The 16,796-nt window shown below is 53.0% G+C and overlaps 1 protein-coding gene across 3 annotated transcripts in view; it reads left to right on the forward strand.

Annotated features, from left to right (window-relative positions):
- Positions 1 to 9,934, forward strand: part of TMEM200B (transmembrane protein 200B) — a 20,479-nt gene extending 10,545 nt beyond the window's left edge. For 2 of the 3 annotated variants that reach the window (XM_044998061.1, XM_044998059.1), the window contains exon 2: positions 7,458 to 9,934. In XM_044998061.1, coding sequence (XP_044853996.1) covers positions 7,481 to 8,845 — 1,365 coding nt within the window. In that variant the 5' untranslated portion in view covers positions 7,458 to 7,480 and the 3' untranslated portion in view covers positions 8,846 to 9,934. Of the gene's footprint in view, positions 1 to 5,638; positions 6,209 to 7,457 lie in introns of those variants that run through there. The other variant, XM_044998060.1, reaches the window with a different exon arrangement.
- The last annotated feature ends 6,862 nt before the right edge of the window (positions 9,935 to 16,796 follow it).

Genomic DNA, 16,796 nt, shown 5'->3' on the forward strand with positions numbered 1-16,796 from the left:
GAGGGCTCCTAGGTCGGGTCCGTTCCACGTAGGGCATCAGAACCAGGAATCTCTTTCTCCCCTCCCCAAGGAAGACAGAGGTTCAGGCTTCCTGTCCTGTCGCATTCTCTGGAGATACCGACGTTCCTTGGGCATCTCTCGCTGTCCAGGAGCCAGCGACTGTTTTGCCTGCAGTACGTTAAGGAGCGGCTCAAGCAGGCTACTTTGGAAAGCACGTCTCACAGGGACACTGAGGGGATTTGCTGTGGGGACAGTCAAGAGGCTTGCTGGGGGGGGTGCATAGATCCAGGACTAGCGATACTCTGGTACAGCAGTAGAGTATCCCATCTGGGCTCCCGGGCGTGGGCACGGGAGAAAGCTGCCGGCATGCCGGAGTCTGGCAGATTAGCCAAGGCTGTTCTCACGGGGTTCCTCTGAAAACTCCCTTCTGGAGCCTGTGACAGTTCTGATGTTTCGGGGGTGCAGGAGCTGCAAAGTAGAGAAACCGCGGAATCTGCTTCAATGGCTTCTTATAGCGCCGCAGCCAAGGAGGGAGCCAGCTGCGCAGAGCAAACAAGCTTGCACGTGAGCGGCACTTCGCTGGAAACGTAACAGCCCCTGTTCTTGAAGAACCAGCTGACTGTGGGGGTGGCACGGCCCAGCGCTCGGCCTGTGTGGTCTGGATGGTTTTGAAAGGGGGCCGGGAGACTGTATCCTGCCCAAGGAAAGTTTTGCTTCATACCTGCCTGTTTGGTGCAATCTCATCCATTCCAAAGGAGAACCCCTCCCTTCTGCGAAGCGGTGTGACGAGCCCCAGGGGTGAACTGCAGTGAAAGGAAGGGACTCACCCCTGCCTTGCTTCTGTTTGGAACTTTAACCAGGGGTTCCCCAGAGCCTCCTTTCACCCAGCAGCAAGCCTGGATCCAGGAGCTGGCACAGCCACTCGCCTGACTGCGCCTTCAGAAGTGCCGAGGAAAACCGGAACTGCCCTTCCCCAGCAAGCGGGGATTGGATTCCCCAGGTCCTCGGCCAGGTCGCTCACTCAAAGGTGTCGTGTTTGGAGCAGGGGGTTGTGTTAAATGCTGCCAGCAGGACTGAGGCTCTTCCTGGGTGGGGGTGGGGAAAGTCTTATGATAATACCCAACTCTTGTCATCAGTAGATTTCAAAGCCCTTTACAAAGGTCGTCAGTATCATTATCCCCATTTTATAGATGGGGAAACTGAGGTATAGAAAGGGGCAGTGACTTGCCCCAGGTCACCCGGTAGGCTACAGGCAAAGCCAGGAATAGAACCCACATTTCCTAACTCCTGGTCCAGTGCACTAGCCACTAGGCAACACTGTCTCCTTCTTTGTGTCTCTCCTTCTTGTGGGTAACGCATAGGAGAGAGGTATGGGGATCTGGGCTCCTTTCCCAGCACTGCTGCTGACTTGCTGGGGGGCTTCGGTCAAGTCTGTTTCCCCATCTGTAAAACATGGCTCAGGATACCGTCCTGGCTCGCGCGGTGAGCACGTGGGACGCTTCAGGCTCACGGGATGGACGGTGCTGTGGAAGAGCAGCATCACCTTCCAGCATGCTGGGCTCGTTCTATACCGCCGAGCAGGCCAGGGGGCTGCTGCCAGAGCTAACACGCCTTTGTGTAAAGCTTTGTAAACCCAGGCCTGTGGTGCTGGGCCTGCCACAAGGAATGCCCCTAGCCACAGCCAGGGGGTGCTGGGAAGAGAATAGAGCAGCGGATCTGCAGAGAGGCTTTTCCCAGCACCCACATGCTTCATGCCAAGTTTGCTTTGATGGTTTATCTTAAGATTTTAGGCAAGCTTGGGGTGGGGGGGCTAGTGGGATTGGCGGGGGAGCCATCAACCTGGCTATGTGATGGGGGATTAGGGAAATAGTTCTGATTTTTAATGAAAGGCTCATTGCAGGGATTGGAAGCTTAACTTCCAAACTCCCGGTCTACGAGCTGAGCTGCTGCCTCGCTCTATAGCGCGAATGCCATTTCTATAGCATCTGTCTTCCCATGGGACTCCCAAACCCTTCCCAAACTGCAGACATTCAGATCTGCTGAAATGCAGCCACCTCTGGGCTTGGCGGGTGGCAGCTGATAAGCTGCACAGCAAACTGCACTTCAGGAGGGATGGGGCATCTTTCATCAGTGACACTGGGGCAAACTCCCCTCTTTTACAGGGCGTGCAGTAGGGTCTCAAATGCCCACACAGAACAGAGAGGGCTTCAGTCTCTCTATCCACGTAGTGAGGTTTTTGTGCTCCTGCTAAAATATCGAATTAATCAATTAACTCGAGTGACAGTGTCTGGGAGTTTTAGAATCTGATGGCAATGCTGGATTTTTTTTAAAAAGAAGCTTATGTAACCCTTGGGGATTCTATTAATAAAAATAATGTTGCTGAACTCTGGGAACAGCCTCTCTAGCGAGGAGTATTAAATGCTCCAACTTTTAAAAACAGGCCGCTTTGTGCTGATACCATCTATGCGCAGGAGAGGGCATTCAGGGAGGGCATTGTGGCCGGGGGAGAATGTCACGTGAAGAAATTTGGGGGCAGGGTGGGTTGTTTCTTGCTGGTCTGTTGAAATGCCACGTGCAGTGATCGTTTGCAGGACAAACAGCCTTTTGGGGATCAGAGGATAAAATGATGGAGACCGTTCTGGGAGGCCAACCAAACCGGAGCACCCCTTTAAACGCAACACACCCTCTTCTGATCAGCACTCGCCCACCCCGCCACGGAGAGCTTTGGAGCACTCGCTCCCTGCTTGGCCGCCTGGTTGGAGGGCTGTGCGGAGAAGCCAAAGACCAAGCGGATCATGGAGAATCAACTCCCCGCCCGCCTGGACAACCAGCACCTCTCGCTCAGAGTGGAGGCACAGTCGTGTTGCAGGGACGGAAGCTCACAGGGCCTGTGTGGTCCTAGGCTGGAGATGACCAGAGGCCTGCTGGCTTCTCTTGCCAGCACTAGATGAGCCCTGGAAGGCCACTAGCTTACTTACCCTTTTCACAACTAGCTGCTGGCACCGTCCATTCTGTGTGCAGCACAAGAGACGCCGCAGGCCTGATCCAACGCCCAGGAATTCAGCAGGCTTCGAATCAGGTCTTGCGTGAGGAAACCAGAGGGTAAGTAGCAGATCGTGGCTCAGAGGAGCAGAGGGCATAGCAGCAGAGCCGGACACATCAAACCACCATTGTCATCTTTATTTTTAACAGCTTTGGCTTTGCGAGCGGGCACTTTTGACGCAGGTCATTGCCAGTAATGAAGGGTGGGAATAACAGCCGGTCTGTGTGAGACACAGGTAACCTTACGTCCGACTGACGGATGACCCTTGGAATGAGGGTCAATTGGGTGTGATGCTTGTTAGTCCCCAAGCAATTATAGGCAGTTGCCCTGAAAAGCAGCTGGGTCTCTGCTTCGCTGGGCAGGGCAACATGCGGGGCTTAGGGGAAGCGAAATGAGATAGGAAGGGAATCAGGTTTAAAGAGACACAGCCAAAAATAGAACCAGCCCATTGTGTGTTTTAATGCTAAGACCGTGTGTGAAATTTACAAGAATCCTCTTCCCTGCAACTGCCGGCAATGGATTGCGCTCTGGGGAGTGGATTTCACTCGACCCTACAACAGCCAAAGTCTGCAGCAGCATCAAAGAGGCTTTGCAAAATCCACGGAGTTTGGAGTTGTCAGCAGGACGTTTCCAAGTTTGAATGTAGCTTTTTAAAGGTAGGTCAAATCTAAGATTGTAATTGAGGTTAGTTGCTCTCCACAGAGGGCTGGAGACAACACAATATAAACAACAGCACACTGAGGAGAAGCAAACGTAATCCTAGGATATTAGGGAAGATTTAAAATGCCGGGTAACTTCATTTGGTAGCAGATGGTTTTAAGGGAGAAAAATCTCGCTCCGTTTGGGGCTGACTCCATCACTTTAGGTGACTGTTAAGGCAACCTTTATAATACCTTTCCCCAAGTGATAAAGGCTTTAGCAGTATGTTTCAAAGGCAGATTTAAAATCTCGCTCATCAGTAGGTTGTGGTTTTGTCGGGTTTTTTCACTTTAAATCTCCCTCATTCAAATTGTCACAGCTTGACAGCCCTGTGCCAGGAACACACTGTCATCATGAAGCTTGTATATTTAATTCCTTCCCTCTGATACTAATAATGCCTTAAGATGATTAAAATTGGAAGAACTTCAGCATCTCATTTGCTTTCCATTGGTTATGCTGTTTGCTGGCTTTTTGCACTTTGCTCAAATTAGGCAGTGAAATTAGGCAGGTTGTTTTCCTTCCTTCTTTCCTTGTGTGTGTTTTTAGTTTCTAATCAATTTGACTTTCTGGCTGTGCTGCGCAAATCCCCATCCTGTTGTGACTGGGTTCCCAGTTCTGCAGGGGAAGGCTGCGCTTTGTCGACAGTTGGGATTTAGAGGCACGGTCACTTTAACCCGTTTTGAGGAACACAATTCAGACGGCTGTAATTTTGCTGTCTCAGCACCATGGTGCGTCCACATCTACACATTGCGTGCTTGTTTCGGTGCATTGTGGGAGAAGCTGGGCAGTTCTCCAACCCCGCTTCGGCAGGGGATAGAGTGCCCGGAAGTCATGCACACAGAGGGAGAAAGGAGGGCTGGCCAAGTCAGTCGTACGGACACTGTTGGGGGGTCCTGTCCGTGCCACATAAATTCTACATTCCAGCCTAGTTACAGTTACAGGAGCAAAATGCTGTCAGCTGCCAAGCTGGTGTGTGGACACAAACTGGTCCAAGCTGGTGTGTGGACACAAACTTCCTTAGTGCCAACCAGTGTTGGCAGCTGGTAAGCTGGAATATGGCCGCAGGGTTATTTTTAAACCCGGCTTCAATCCACAACATGGGGGGAAATTATTCTCCGCATGTTCGATCAGAAACCCCTTGTTTTTGCAAAATCTGATTATCCGTGGCTCAGTCAGTGCCTGTTCGCTAACCCAGCAGCCTGCTCCCAACCACTGTCCTACCGTCCCGACAAGCCGGGGTAAGGATCTGCCTGGGGGGTAAGCAGCTGATTCAGTCAGCTCTAGAACTGACCTAGAAAACAGGCCGTGCTCCTGCGTATGTAACAAAGACTTGCTGAGCAATGCGCACGCTGTACCTCCGTGGGAGAAAAGCCACTCAGACGTGGCTAACCGTTCTGTGCGTGCCAAGTACAGCCAGCCCACGTCTTTGCTCTACGCTGAGGGGAACGTCTCGGTGTTGCTCTGGAAGGGTGTTTTCCTTGCACATGTGGTACCTTTGGGGTATATTGGCAGTTGCCCTTCCGGCCCCTACTGCACATACCAATAGAAATATACTGTCCCTATGACAGGTTTCAGAGTCACAGCTGGGTTAGTCTGTAGCCGCAAAAAGAACAGGAGTCCTTGTCGCACCTTAGAGACTAACACTGTCCATATGTTCGTTTATCTTCTTACTTTCTCAGTAGCTTAGCAGACGAATGCTATGCTTAATATGCAAGTGATCCAGGTTCAAATCCTTCCTGCCTCAGAAGAGGTGAATATTCTCCCCTAGAAAAATGAACGAGGAGTACTGGTGGCACCTTAGAGACTAACAAAATTATTTATTTATTTGGGCATAAATTCGTTAGTCTCTAAGGTGCCACAAGTACCCCTCGTTCTTTTTGCTGCTATAGACTAACACAGCAACCACTCTGAAACCATTCTCTCCTAGGTCACACTAGATCAGTGGTTCTTAACCTTTACTGCAGCCTGCACCCCTTTGGGTCTCAAAATATGTTCTCGTGCCCCTTATCAAAAATCCTTGAAGTCGGTCAGTTCTTTAAACCTAGCTATTTTTTTTGTTTGTATATTACAGTAATCGTTAAAAAATGTATAATGTTAATAAATACATAGGTTTGAAGAAACAAAGTAGTTGTACTTACGTGCCTGTGCTTCATTTGTGTTTTTGATAATTTACGTTCTAAAACATCTGGCAGAGAGGGCATCTCACTGCCCCCCAGGGGGTGCGTGCACCCCAGTTTAAGAACCACTGCACTAGATGATCTAATAATCCCTCCTGGCCTTACATTCTATGACTCTTACGTTGCATTGAACACAAGGGGTTTTGTATCAACCAATCCCTGAAGTTCTAGGAGCCCAAACACAACAGCGGGAGCTAATGCAGAGCCCCTGAGGAAATGCACCTGACTACGAGCGAAAAGCAAACCGGCTAGTCGAGCTCCACTTCCCAAGCTGAGCAAAGAACCAGAAGTAAATGGCAGAAAGATCCGTGAGACAGACTCTCCCGTTCTTTCAGTTCTCCTGCCACTGACCCTGTAATACGAAAAGGGCTTTTTCTCTCACCCACTGATGGGGTCTGTGAATCCCTCCCATGGCTTTAATGGCAAGAGTTGTTTTAAGTGTGGCCACAAACCAGACCCCCCCGATTTGCACTGATCTGCTCCTTGTGCCTCTTTCAAGAGACTCAGCTTAGTTTGACAAAGCTCTTGCTGTCAGCCTGTGATGCTGCAGGGGAAAAATGAGCCCAGATTCTGCCCGGCTTCCCGCATCCTCGATCGAGCAGCAGGCTGAGTCTGTAATGGGAAGGTCATTCCATTAACGATGGCCGCTCGTGAGTTATGGACGTTCACAGCTTGGTGATCAGACCCCGGCTCAGCGGCAGTCAATAATAATAATGATAACGCTGATCGTTTAAAAAAAACAACAACTTGTTTTGAGTAGGAAACTGAGCAGATTGGAGAATAAATGTGATGCTCCCAAGATCCTCTGCTGCTTTGTTTTGTTTTAATGGAGATATTTTTCTTGCTGCCTGAAGACTGGCTCTGTGGCTAAGGCCCTGGGCTGGGAGTTGGGAGACCCGGGTTTTGTTGCACACAGACTTGCCGTCCCTGCTCCGTGCCTCAGTTTCCCCAGCTGTAAAATGGGGTGGGATAACGAGACCGACCACCCAGAGATGTTGTGAGGCTAAGCTAATACGTGTAAGATCCTTCGACATCCCTACCTAGAAGGTGCCAGAGAAATGGAAAGTACAGGGTGAAAACCTGAGTCCTTACTCACCACAACTTCAGTGTGAACGTGGTCAGAGCAAGGGCTGTTTATTTGTGCCCGCGCTGCTTTGACGTGCCCAGGGAGCTGTTTCCACCTGCACAGACAGGCATTCATGCTCACGGTCTCCCTTTCATTTGCAGGGTTGTTCGGGGCAGGGACCATTGTTTTCTTCCGCTGTACATGCAATCAACCTTACTAATTCATCAGGCAGCTGTGCATTGCTTTGTGTGGGCATGGGCTAAGCGCTTGTGTTTGAAAGACGCCACCCAGTCTAGCTTCTGAGTGGGGAGGAGAGAAATGCCTCTAGGAGGACGTAGGCAGGAGGCAGAGAAAGGAAAGGGAAGGCCTGTTGCATGAGCCACCCTGTCCCAGCTCCTTGGTTGTGAGCCCGTCCTCTCCACTGTCTGCTAGTGATGCCTTCTGTTCGTCTCTTTTCTCCCCCACTCTCTAGAAAAACCCGACAAGGAGGATGCCATGACAGCCGGCAGCGCCGAAGCCAGCAGAGCCATGAGAAATCAGGATCCTCTGGAGAAGAAGCCCCTGGGACCCGCCCCTCCTCCACGGAGGCACAGACGCAGGTTGAGGCGCAAGCCGCCGACCGAGGGGGCCGTGAAGGGACAGCTCCGGATGCGCTCGCCTTCCGGGGCCTTCGTGATGGTGGGCGTCTCTGTCGTCCTGGTCGGCATGACGATCGCCGTGGTGGGCTACTGGCCTCACCGGGGCCCACACGCCGCCGGGCCTGGGGCCAGGCCGGGTAACTCCAGCGGCATGGAGGACATGAAGAAGGAAGTGAAGGTCTCTGCCCAGGGCCGCCACTTCCCTCACAGTGAGAAGCTGAAGCTGATTGGTCCCGTCATCATGGGCGTCGGCCTCTTCATTGTCATCTGCGCCAACACCGTGCTGTACGAGAACAGAGACATGGAGACCCGCCTGTTGATGCAGAAAGGCCTCTACTCCATGACCCCAGGTCTCCCCCAGGACTTCAGCCAGGAGGACAAGTACTGCCAGAGGAGGACAAGCTTGTCCCTCCTCAAGGCCAATGCCGAGTGTGTCGAGGGCTATTACGAGGTGGATCTCTCCTCCAGCGGCTTCCAATCCTGTTCCAGTCCCAGAAACAAATGGGCCGACTGCTACGGGCACAACAGGCTCCAGACGACGGCCCAGCTGCTCCATCACAAGGGGGTTTCCCCCTCCATGTCCCTCCTCAGCGTCCGCTCAGACTCTGGCAACTCCATGGAGGGGAACCTCAATCTGTCCTTCACCCGCGGGGCAGAGTCGGTAATTTCCTTGGCTGCCACTGCCCGGTCACTTCCCGTCATCAAGGTGAACAACTGCTTCATTGAGAAGCCATCTGCATCTCCAGGGGCAGGCGACGACCGGGAGATCAGCCTGACAGGGGCTCCAGATGAGGCACCGCGGCTCTCATGTACTCTCCCACCCAGCGGCGCCAGCATCTCCCCCAGAGGAGATGACCTCCAGGGTGGCCATGTCGTTATTAACATAGACAGCGGGCCTCCGTCCGTCGCTGTGGCGGGCGAGACGTACCTGGACCCAGAAGGCAACGAGAACGAGTTCAGCTCAGATGTGCAGCTCCACAATCCGGGTCACTCCAAGTCGCTGGACCTGGGCAGGCCAGGCGTCCAGCTGGTGGTGCCCATCAAAGACCGGAAGAACAGGAGCTGGCCTAGACTTGACAACATCAGCTTGGTGGGCTACGCCAAACTGGAAAGCACGGGCGAGTCCTCCGACAGGCTATTGGAGCAGACAGATCAGCAGGGCAGGGACGAACCCAGCCCCAGCGCCCCGGCGGTGGGAACAGAGATGGGTTCAAGGGTCTGACTTGGCAGGGGATGGGTGACACGGCCAGGACGCCCTCCCGTCTTTTCATTGCCTTGCCTAGGGGACTACTGAGTGTGTTCTTCTTTTAAGCAGATGTTCCAGTGTTGCGGGGAGGTCGGTGCTGCTGACTGAGCCCAGGACCGGCCTGCTGCTCCTTAGGGGAGACTCTTCAGGGGATAGTCGTCTCCTTCCCAGAGTAACCTGGTGCTGAGGTGTCGCTCGATTTCTCAGTGGGTGGCCTCGGCCTTGCCTTACGACCCCCTTTCCCCGAGCCACGTGTGGAATCTGGGCTCAGACAAGCACCCCTGCAAGGGGAGGCAGGGTGGGGATCCCTGCTACTAAGCTGCAGAGGCCCCTTTCCTCATCGTTAGCCGGAAGGGCTGCGGCAGCGGGTGGATGAGGGGCCCCCCCGCCGCCCCACTCCGCTAAGCAATTCACCGACCAATGCCACGTTAAGGCTCCCAGGGTTATTAAATGTCCTCTCACCACCACCGAGGTGCTGAGTCAGTCATTTTGCCTGCATGGTGTTTCGGCATCTGTCGTTGCAAAGCTTGCTGTCACGGCTTGCCCCCCTTCAGGATGCCACGTGATAGGCTGATGGGGGAGGAAGGGACAGCTCAGCGGTTGGAGCATTGGCCTGCTAAACCCAGGGTTGTGAGCTCAATCCTTGAAGGGGCCATTTGGGGGTTTAGCTGGGGATTGGTCCTGCTCTGAGCAGAGGGTTGGACTAGGTCCCTTCCAACCCTGAGATTCTGTGATACCACTGAGCCCACCTGTTCCGCCAGCTGGGCCCCCTTTAACCTGTCTTCCTGAGTCAGGCTCTTAAGCCTCCTCCAGCGCAGACACAGGCAGGGCCACACCCAGCTGCAGAACAACACAGACACGGAGATCAGCTCTGGGAAGACTCCGCTAACGGGACTTGCTCCAGCACTCAGGTGCCCACCTCCCATGGAGTGCAGACCCAAAGGTATATTGTCTTGCGCTGTATAGAAGAATCTGCGCAGTGCAAGCTCATCAAAATTCACCCTCTTCCTCAACGTGAAGAGAAATATGTACCCCCTCGTGCCCCCGCCATTAGAAATTGCACAAACTGGGTTTAATAATAAACAAAATATATTTTATTAACTATAAAAGGTAGATTTTAAGTGCTTATAAGGGTTAGCAAACAGAACAAAGCAGATTACTAAGCAAATAAAACAAAACACGCAGACTAAACTTGTTTCACTAAAGAAATTGGTTACAAATAGTAATTTCTCACCCTAAATCTTGAATTTAGGCAGGCTGCAGAGTTTCTGTAGCTCCGAGTTCCAGTTATTTCTTCTTACAGACTAGACTCCTGTCTCAGTCTGGACTCACCCCTGCCTTTCCCTTCAGGTTAGTTCCTTTGTCCTTTCAGCAGCCCCTCTTCTTTCCTCTCCACTTGCCTTCCTCCCCACCCTTAAATAAGATTTACAGAAGGTGGGAATCTTTTGTTCCTCAAACTTTACCCCCCTCCCCGTCTCCTTTTAGTGGAAAGTTACAAGAAGTCCCAGACAAGACCACCTGATCTAGTATTGTCACAGCTACGGCCTTCCAGGAGGGCGACTGATTAGTATCATCGCAGTCTTGTTGTTCCTCCTAATGGCCCATCAAAGGTAATAATTGGAGCTATACCAATCTCCTAGAACTGGAAGGGACCTTGAAAGGTCATTGAGTCCAGCCCCCTGCCTTCACTAGCAGGACCAATTTTTGCCCCAGATCCCTAAGTGGCCCCCTCAAGGATTGAACTCACCACCCTGGGTTTAACAGGCCACTGCTCAAACCACTGAGCTATCCCTCCCTATCAAACCCAATGGCCTGTCCTCTGGTGGGTGTCTTCCCAACACACACCCAGTTTTAATGGTTACACAGTTCATATTCCTAACTTAGGTACAGAAATGATGCATGCGTACAAACTGGATAATCACATTCAGTAAATCGTAACCTTTCCAATGATACCTTACATGAGCCATCTTGGATAAAACATCTCAGTTATGTCATATCCATATTATAAGAATATTTTCATAAAGAATCTGGAGTGTAACATCACACTCTCCAGCGGCCTTCAGTTCCCGTCTCCTCCAGGAAGTCCCCTCTGCCACTGGCAGAGCGACAGGAGCCGGCAGCGGCAGGGGCCTGGGCCGGATCGCTGCAGTGTCTGGTTTCATTGAGGAGGGCACCTGGCTGAACATGAAGAAGCAATGGGAGCATTTCCGCAATGTCTAGATGGGACTCCGTTGGGTGAGGGCAGGTGCACACTGCAGTCGGGGGCGTGAGTGCAGCTCAGAGGGGCACACTCCCTGCTTGCTTTAATCTAGCCAGCCTGCTCAAAAGAGCAGTGAAAATGCAGCCGCACAGACCTCACCCTGGGCTAGGAACAGGAGTCGTACCCAGGGGGCTGGGCGGGTTTCATGCAGCCCTCCCTGCTGTGTCTTCACTGCTATTTTTAGCCGCACTAGCGTGATTAAAGCTGGTGTGTGTATGCCTTGCCAATCTCCACTGAAGCGATATCTCTGCTCTGCAATCAGACCGCTGATTGCTGGGTAGCTAGCGCTTTACAGGAGTGGCACTCACTTACACCAGCTCTGAATTTGGCCCTAGAGCTGCGTGACCCAGCAGGGGAGGGGAGGAAGTGGACTTCTTCCTGGGAAATGTTCGCCATTTAAGTTTGATCAGTTCCCATCCCCTTCCCAGAAAGGTCAACGTTTGCCTCAAACGTTGGTACAAGCGTGTCTCTTCACCCGCTCCCTCTGCAAAGCTGCTCCTGTGGGGGCAGGGGGACACTGTGGGTGCCTTGTCACAAAAACACAACACATTTTTGCATTTGGATCATGTGCTCCTGAGACTGTTGCACAGCCCTGGCACATGCTGGGGACGCGGAGGGTAACTTTGAACAGGATGTGCAGCATATTTTAAAAGTGTTATGATGTAAGCAGGGATGTGACGGCAGGTACCCACGCAGGCACCAGGCTAGCCATGCCTAGGTGACAGCTTAGTCATCTGCAGCTATAAGACCCTGTGCAGCAGGTTGATTTGTAACTACAGATAAAAGGGAACCTGGGTCTGAGCCCTAGTTTGGTTGGTTGGTTTGTGCAACATCAAGACTGAAGTGTTGCAAACGCCAAACCCGGCTTCCTCTGCCCCTGGCAGGCAGTGCACTGGAGGAGCCGTCTCCAGCCTTGTGGAACAGTAGGATGGGCTGTCTAGGCACACAGCTAATCAGGCATTCGTGCTGCTGTCCGGCTCGGTACAAGTTAAAGGCTCGAGGCGTGTTTCTCTTGTAGCCATGCACAGCCAGGCATGCAGCCCTTGCAAATATGTTAGCGCTACTGACATCCGTGGGAGCTTGGGTAGAGGATATCGACCTGTGTTAGGATTATATGTGGCCGCCCATCACTAGAGGTAGTTGATAGTGCTTAAAATCGATACCAATAGCAAAGTCCCTAGGGGACTTTCGGGAGTCCCTGGCTGTTTGGAGGGGGTGGTGGTGGTTTGTGTTACGTCATTGCAGGCAGGTAGGGGTTGATGGGGTGGAGTGTTTGGGTACATATGGAGGAGGGGAGGGGGCATCAGGGCTAGGGTGACCAGATGTCCTGATTTTGGGGTCTTTTTCTTATATAGGCTCCTATTACCCCCCACCCCCATCCCGATTTTTCACATTTGCTGTCTGGTCACCCTAATCAGGGCTGGGATTCTTATGGTGGAAAGTCGTTTTCAGACAGGAAGGTTTTGGACAGACGAGACGCTGGCTTTGCCTGCACTCCTCTGGACGTTGGCTACGTAGCTGGACTCCCTCGGCCAAGGCCCTGGCCTGGTGGAATCAGCGCAGAAGGCCATGCTTTCAAAGGGCTGCCTCCCGTGTGCGAGGCACAACTCTGGGGTGCACGCCTGCGCACAGCTGCACGCTTCCCCCACAGACGCCTGCGCACACACGGGGTGGCACAAGAAAAAGGCACTCGGGAACTTTGGCCAAGTAAAAAAAATCTCTCCCTCAACCTCCTTGTCCGTCTGGGTGAGTTCAGAGCTGATGGAACCAAACATCATCCGCGTCTCACTGGACCTGGGTGATTCATGCGGGTACATGACATGGTTATTGAATAAGCTCTTCATTGCACAACCAGGTAACTTACTAGCCCAGGTATAAATGGTACTTCAAAGCTGCTTCGCTCGCAGGGTGCCTAACTCCCATGGGCTTTATTCTTTGTACCGCTGTTCCCCAGCTAAAAACAGGCCACTAGCATTTCTGGTGCTGGAAGCATAAATGCATTAAAGACTGTAAGGGTCTCAGATCTGATAGTCGTGGGGGCTCAGAGGTTCTCAGACTTTTGTACCGGTGACCCCCCCCCTTTCACACAGCAAGCCTCTGAGTGCGACCCCCCCCCTTATACATTAAAAACACTTTTTAATATATTTAACACCATTATAAATGCTGGAGGCAAAGCGGGGTTTGGGGTGGAGGCTGACAGCTCATGAACCCCCCCCCATGTAATAACCTCATGACCCCCCCAAGGGGTCCTGACCCCCAGTTTGAGAACCCCTGCTGTAGATAGATTTACACCCATGAGAGAACAATCAGGCCCCCCTAGTTCTGAAATCGGGACTTTGGCAAAATTCCCACTGAGCCCTCACTCCCCCCTCACCTCGCTAAGCCCAGCCTGCCGGTGGTGCTGCAGACCCGTCTGTGCCGAAGGGGCCTTTGCAGCCGCTAGCAGGGAAAATCACAGCTCGGCATTAACCTGCCGAGGAAGGAAAACATCTGCTGCCCATTTCCTCGTGTGTGAGGAACTTCATAGAAATGTTTCTAATTTTACTCCCAATGGCCCTTTCCAAATTCTTCACCGTGGCCTTAATTACCCTCTGGACGGTGGGGTGAGAAGCAAAGTGAGCGCTGGCTTTGGCGGTGTTAAAGGGGCTGTGGCAAATACCACTCATCTCTCTATGTCGTTTAGCGCCGTCCTGACTCATATTTAATAACATGCCTCGAGACTGGGCCTGCTAATGGGAAAAGCCGTGTTTAAGTTTTACCTGCGTGTTGTTTGTTCGAGGCTCTGCGCTTTGCGCCGCGGGAGCAGTGAGATTTCTCCTGGCCCGGTTCTCAGGCACTAGCCCTGCGCTTTGATGCGCCCAGCATTGCAGGGACACCGTGTAGTCTAGCAGGATTTATTATAGCCCAGGGAGTAAGGCACTAGACACAGTCAGCTTAGCTAAAGCTAATCCCCGATTTCTCTGTGGCCTCAAGTCACAGAAACATGCTGTGCCTCAGTTTCCCCATCTGCATAATGAGACTCCGCCTCCTTTGTAGCGCACTTACAGATCCTTGGATGAAATCTGCTCTGTAAATATTATCAGTGGATTGATCACACGAGTCGTCAGTTCTGCCGCCAGCTCGATCTGTGACCACGTCACTTAACATCGCCCTGCCTCAGTTTCCACATCTGTTTTTAAACAAAAAAGGGAAAATCATCGGTAGCACCAGGGTGTGGTGAAGATCAACTAGTTAACATGGCTGACGTGCTTTAACAAGGGGAAGTGCTAAATATTATCTGGCAGAGGGAAGTTTGGGTTAACAAAGCTTTTAAAAGCAAGAACCCATGGTTTTTCTCCTGGGCCCTATCGCTTGTCCTCACTCGGGTTTTACTCCCATTAAAACCAGTGGGCATTTTGCCTGAGTAACAGCTGCAGGATGTGCCCATTTGCTTTCCCGAAACGCGTCCCTTCTTCAAAACAAATCTGAACTGAGCATCACCCCGAGCCAAGCAGCCTCTCAGCAGGCTGAGGGAGGCAGAAGGAGCAGAGGGAGCAGCTTCTCCCCATTCTGTTCGCCACAGCGAGGCAGCGTCCGCCGCCAGGGAGGTGGTTAGTAAGGGACCAGATGGGCGCCTCCCATACAGCCCTTGAAAAGTGCCAGCAGTGGGATTGCCTGGATTTTGTCAAGGCGGCTCTGTGCTGCAATGTAACACCTGAGCTGGGCGGGGTGGGACGTGACTTACTTAGGCTAAAGGCCAGACAGGAGCCATAGTGACCATCCAAGAGCCCCTGGGTAGCACAGATCCTCACCCAAGGCATCACTTGTGGTTGAGCTGGAATTCACGTCTCCTCAGCCATCCAGTCCCGAGGGGAAGGTTCCCGAGCGATAGCGAATCCACCTCGTCCCTTGGGAAACTGTTCCAGTGGCCAATGAGTCTGTTGCTGAGGCTCTGGCGTTGCAGTTGGCAGCTGGGCTTGGGACTTCCCCCTAAACATGCTGGGGACGAATAGCCAGCGTCTCCCATTCAGGGAGGGCCTGGGCTGGCTTTAATCTAGCCGGCTCCGGCAGCAGAAGGGCGCTGCCGTGGCAAGGTGAGCGTCAGTACAAACCCACCTGGAACACCGGGTACATTCCTTGCAGGTTTCAGAGTAGCAGCCATGTTACTCTGTATCCGCAAAAAGGCAGGGCTGCTGCGGCTTCCGGTAGCCAAGCTAGCTAGATTAAAGCCAGCTCAGGTGCGTCAGCTCGAGCGGCAACCACACCCCGCGCCTGCGGTGGAGACGGCCCCAAAGCCCCAGGTCTGCTCTTGGCTACGTTCACCGTCAGCAGTTTGCTGAGAGCCCGTTTGCGGCCCGAGCTCCCTGGCCGTTTCTCCGGAAAAGGAGACAAATGAATTGAAATTTTTTTAAAAAGCGGTTTGCGTTGCGTGACCTTTCACTCCCGCTCAGCTCCGTGCAGGGATTGCGGGCGTGGCGAGGGCCATGCTGGCAGCTTGCCAGTGCCCACGGGCTGCACCGAAGGCAGCATCAACCTCTAATTCCAAACTAACCCTGCCCAGTCGTAGGATGTGAGCTCTGACTTGCCCTGTGTGAGATGACTAGAAATCGCCTGCAGGGCAAACCTGCCCTGGATCCTTGTCAGCCTCACTCCGCAGCGGCGGCCACAGCCCCAGTGACTCCACGGGCTGCGCTTGGTCTGGCTTAATGTGGGCTAGGCACATGCACCTCTTTTCGGAGCCCCCCCGGGCCGTGCTCTGCCACCACTGAGACCAGAGCTCAGCCCAGCCTGGGTCACATTTCCAGAAAGCGGGAAATTTGTCAGTGCAGCTTCCAGTTTTTATCGGTGCTGATGATGTTCCGGTCAGGGATCAGGATCCCATTGTGCTAGGGGCTGTACATTCATGTACTGTATTGGCAGCCCCTGCCCCCCAAGAGCTTACACTTGAAGTATCCAGGGAGAGTGTTAGGTGGGGCATGGGTATGTAGCCATGGTAACCTCCATCAACTGCCCCCCCCGGTGGACCAACACCACATCCCAGCTGGTCGCATGCTGCACTCAGCCCCGGCACCAACCCCTGCCCACCCCAAGGAGGCCGTGTCCAGGGGAAGTGACTTATTTCAAAGGAGACAAACGGAGGGAGACGTAAGAACAAAAATCAGCCAAACACAACCTGTGATAGGGCCACAGCCGAGCCCTAAACGCCCACCCTGGAGGAGGTGGAAAGGTCCAAGGGAATCCTCCGGGCTTACAGAAATTGGGCTCCCAGCTCCTCTGCCTTCCTCTGGAGGATTCGAAGACCAGGGGGAACTAGCCAAATATCCCGGTCAGTGGATTTGCCTATTAAGCCAACAGGAGAACAGTTTGGGGGGTATGAAGCCAGGGGAGACAAAGGTCAAAGCTGGGTCCTGGAAACCAGCACTGTCCTGTTTGTTCCCTCGGGGTGGTACTAAAATGTCACTTTGCTTCACCTTATATTTCCCCCAAACTCATTGTTTTGGCCCCAGAGACAGACCAACCCCCCCCCCATGATCACCCCCTTTAGCACCAACAAATCTCTCTCCCGCTGGGGTGGGGGGGGAACAAGGTAACCCACAGTCCTGGGTGCCCCCAGAAAGTGTCACATGAGCCGCACCCTGCCCCAGCGCGTGGTGCCTCCACCTCCCTGGGGACCGAGCACGTGTCCTG

Source organism: Mauremys mutica, chromosome 23 (assembly GCF_020497125.1).
Source record: "Mauremys mutica isolate MM-2020 ecotype Southern chromosome 23, ASM2049712v1, whole genome shotgun sequence".
Taxonomy (NCBI): Eukaryota; Metazoa; Chordata; order Testudines; family Geoemydidae; genus Mauremys; species Mauremys mutica.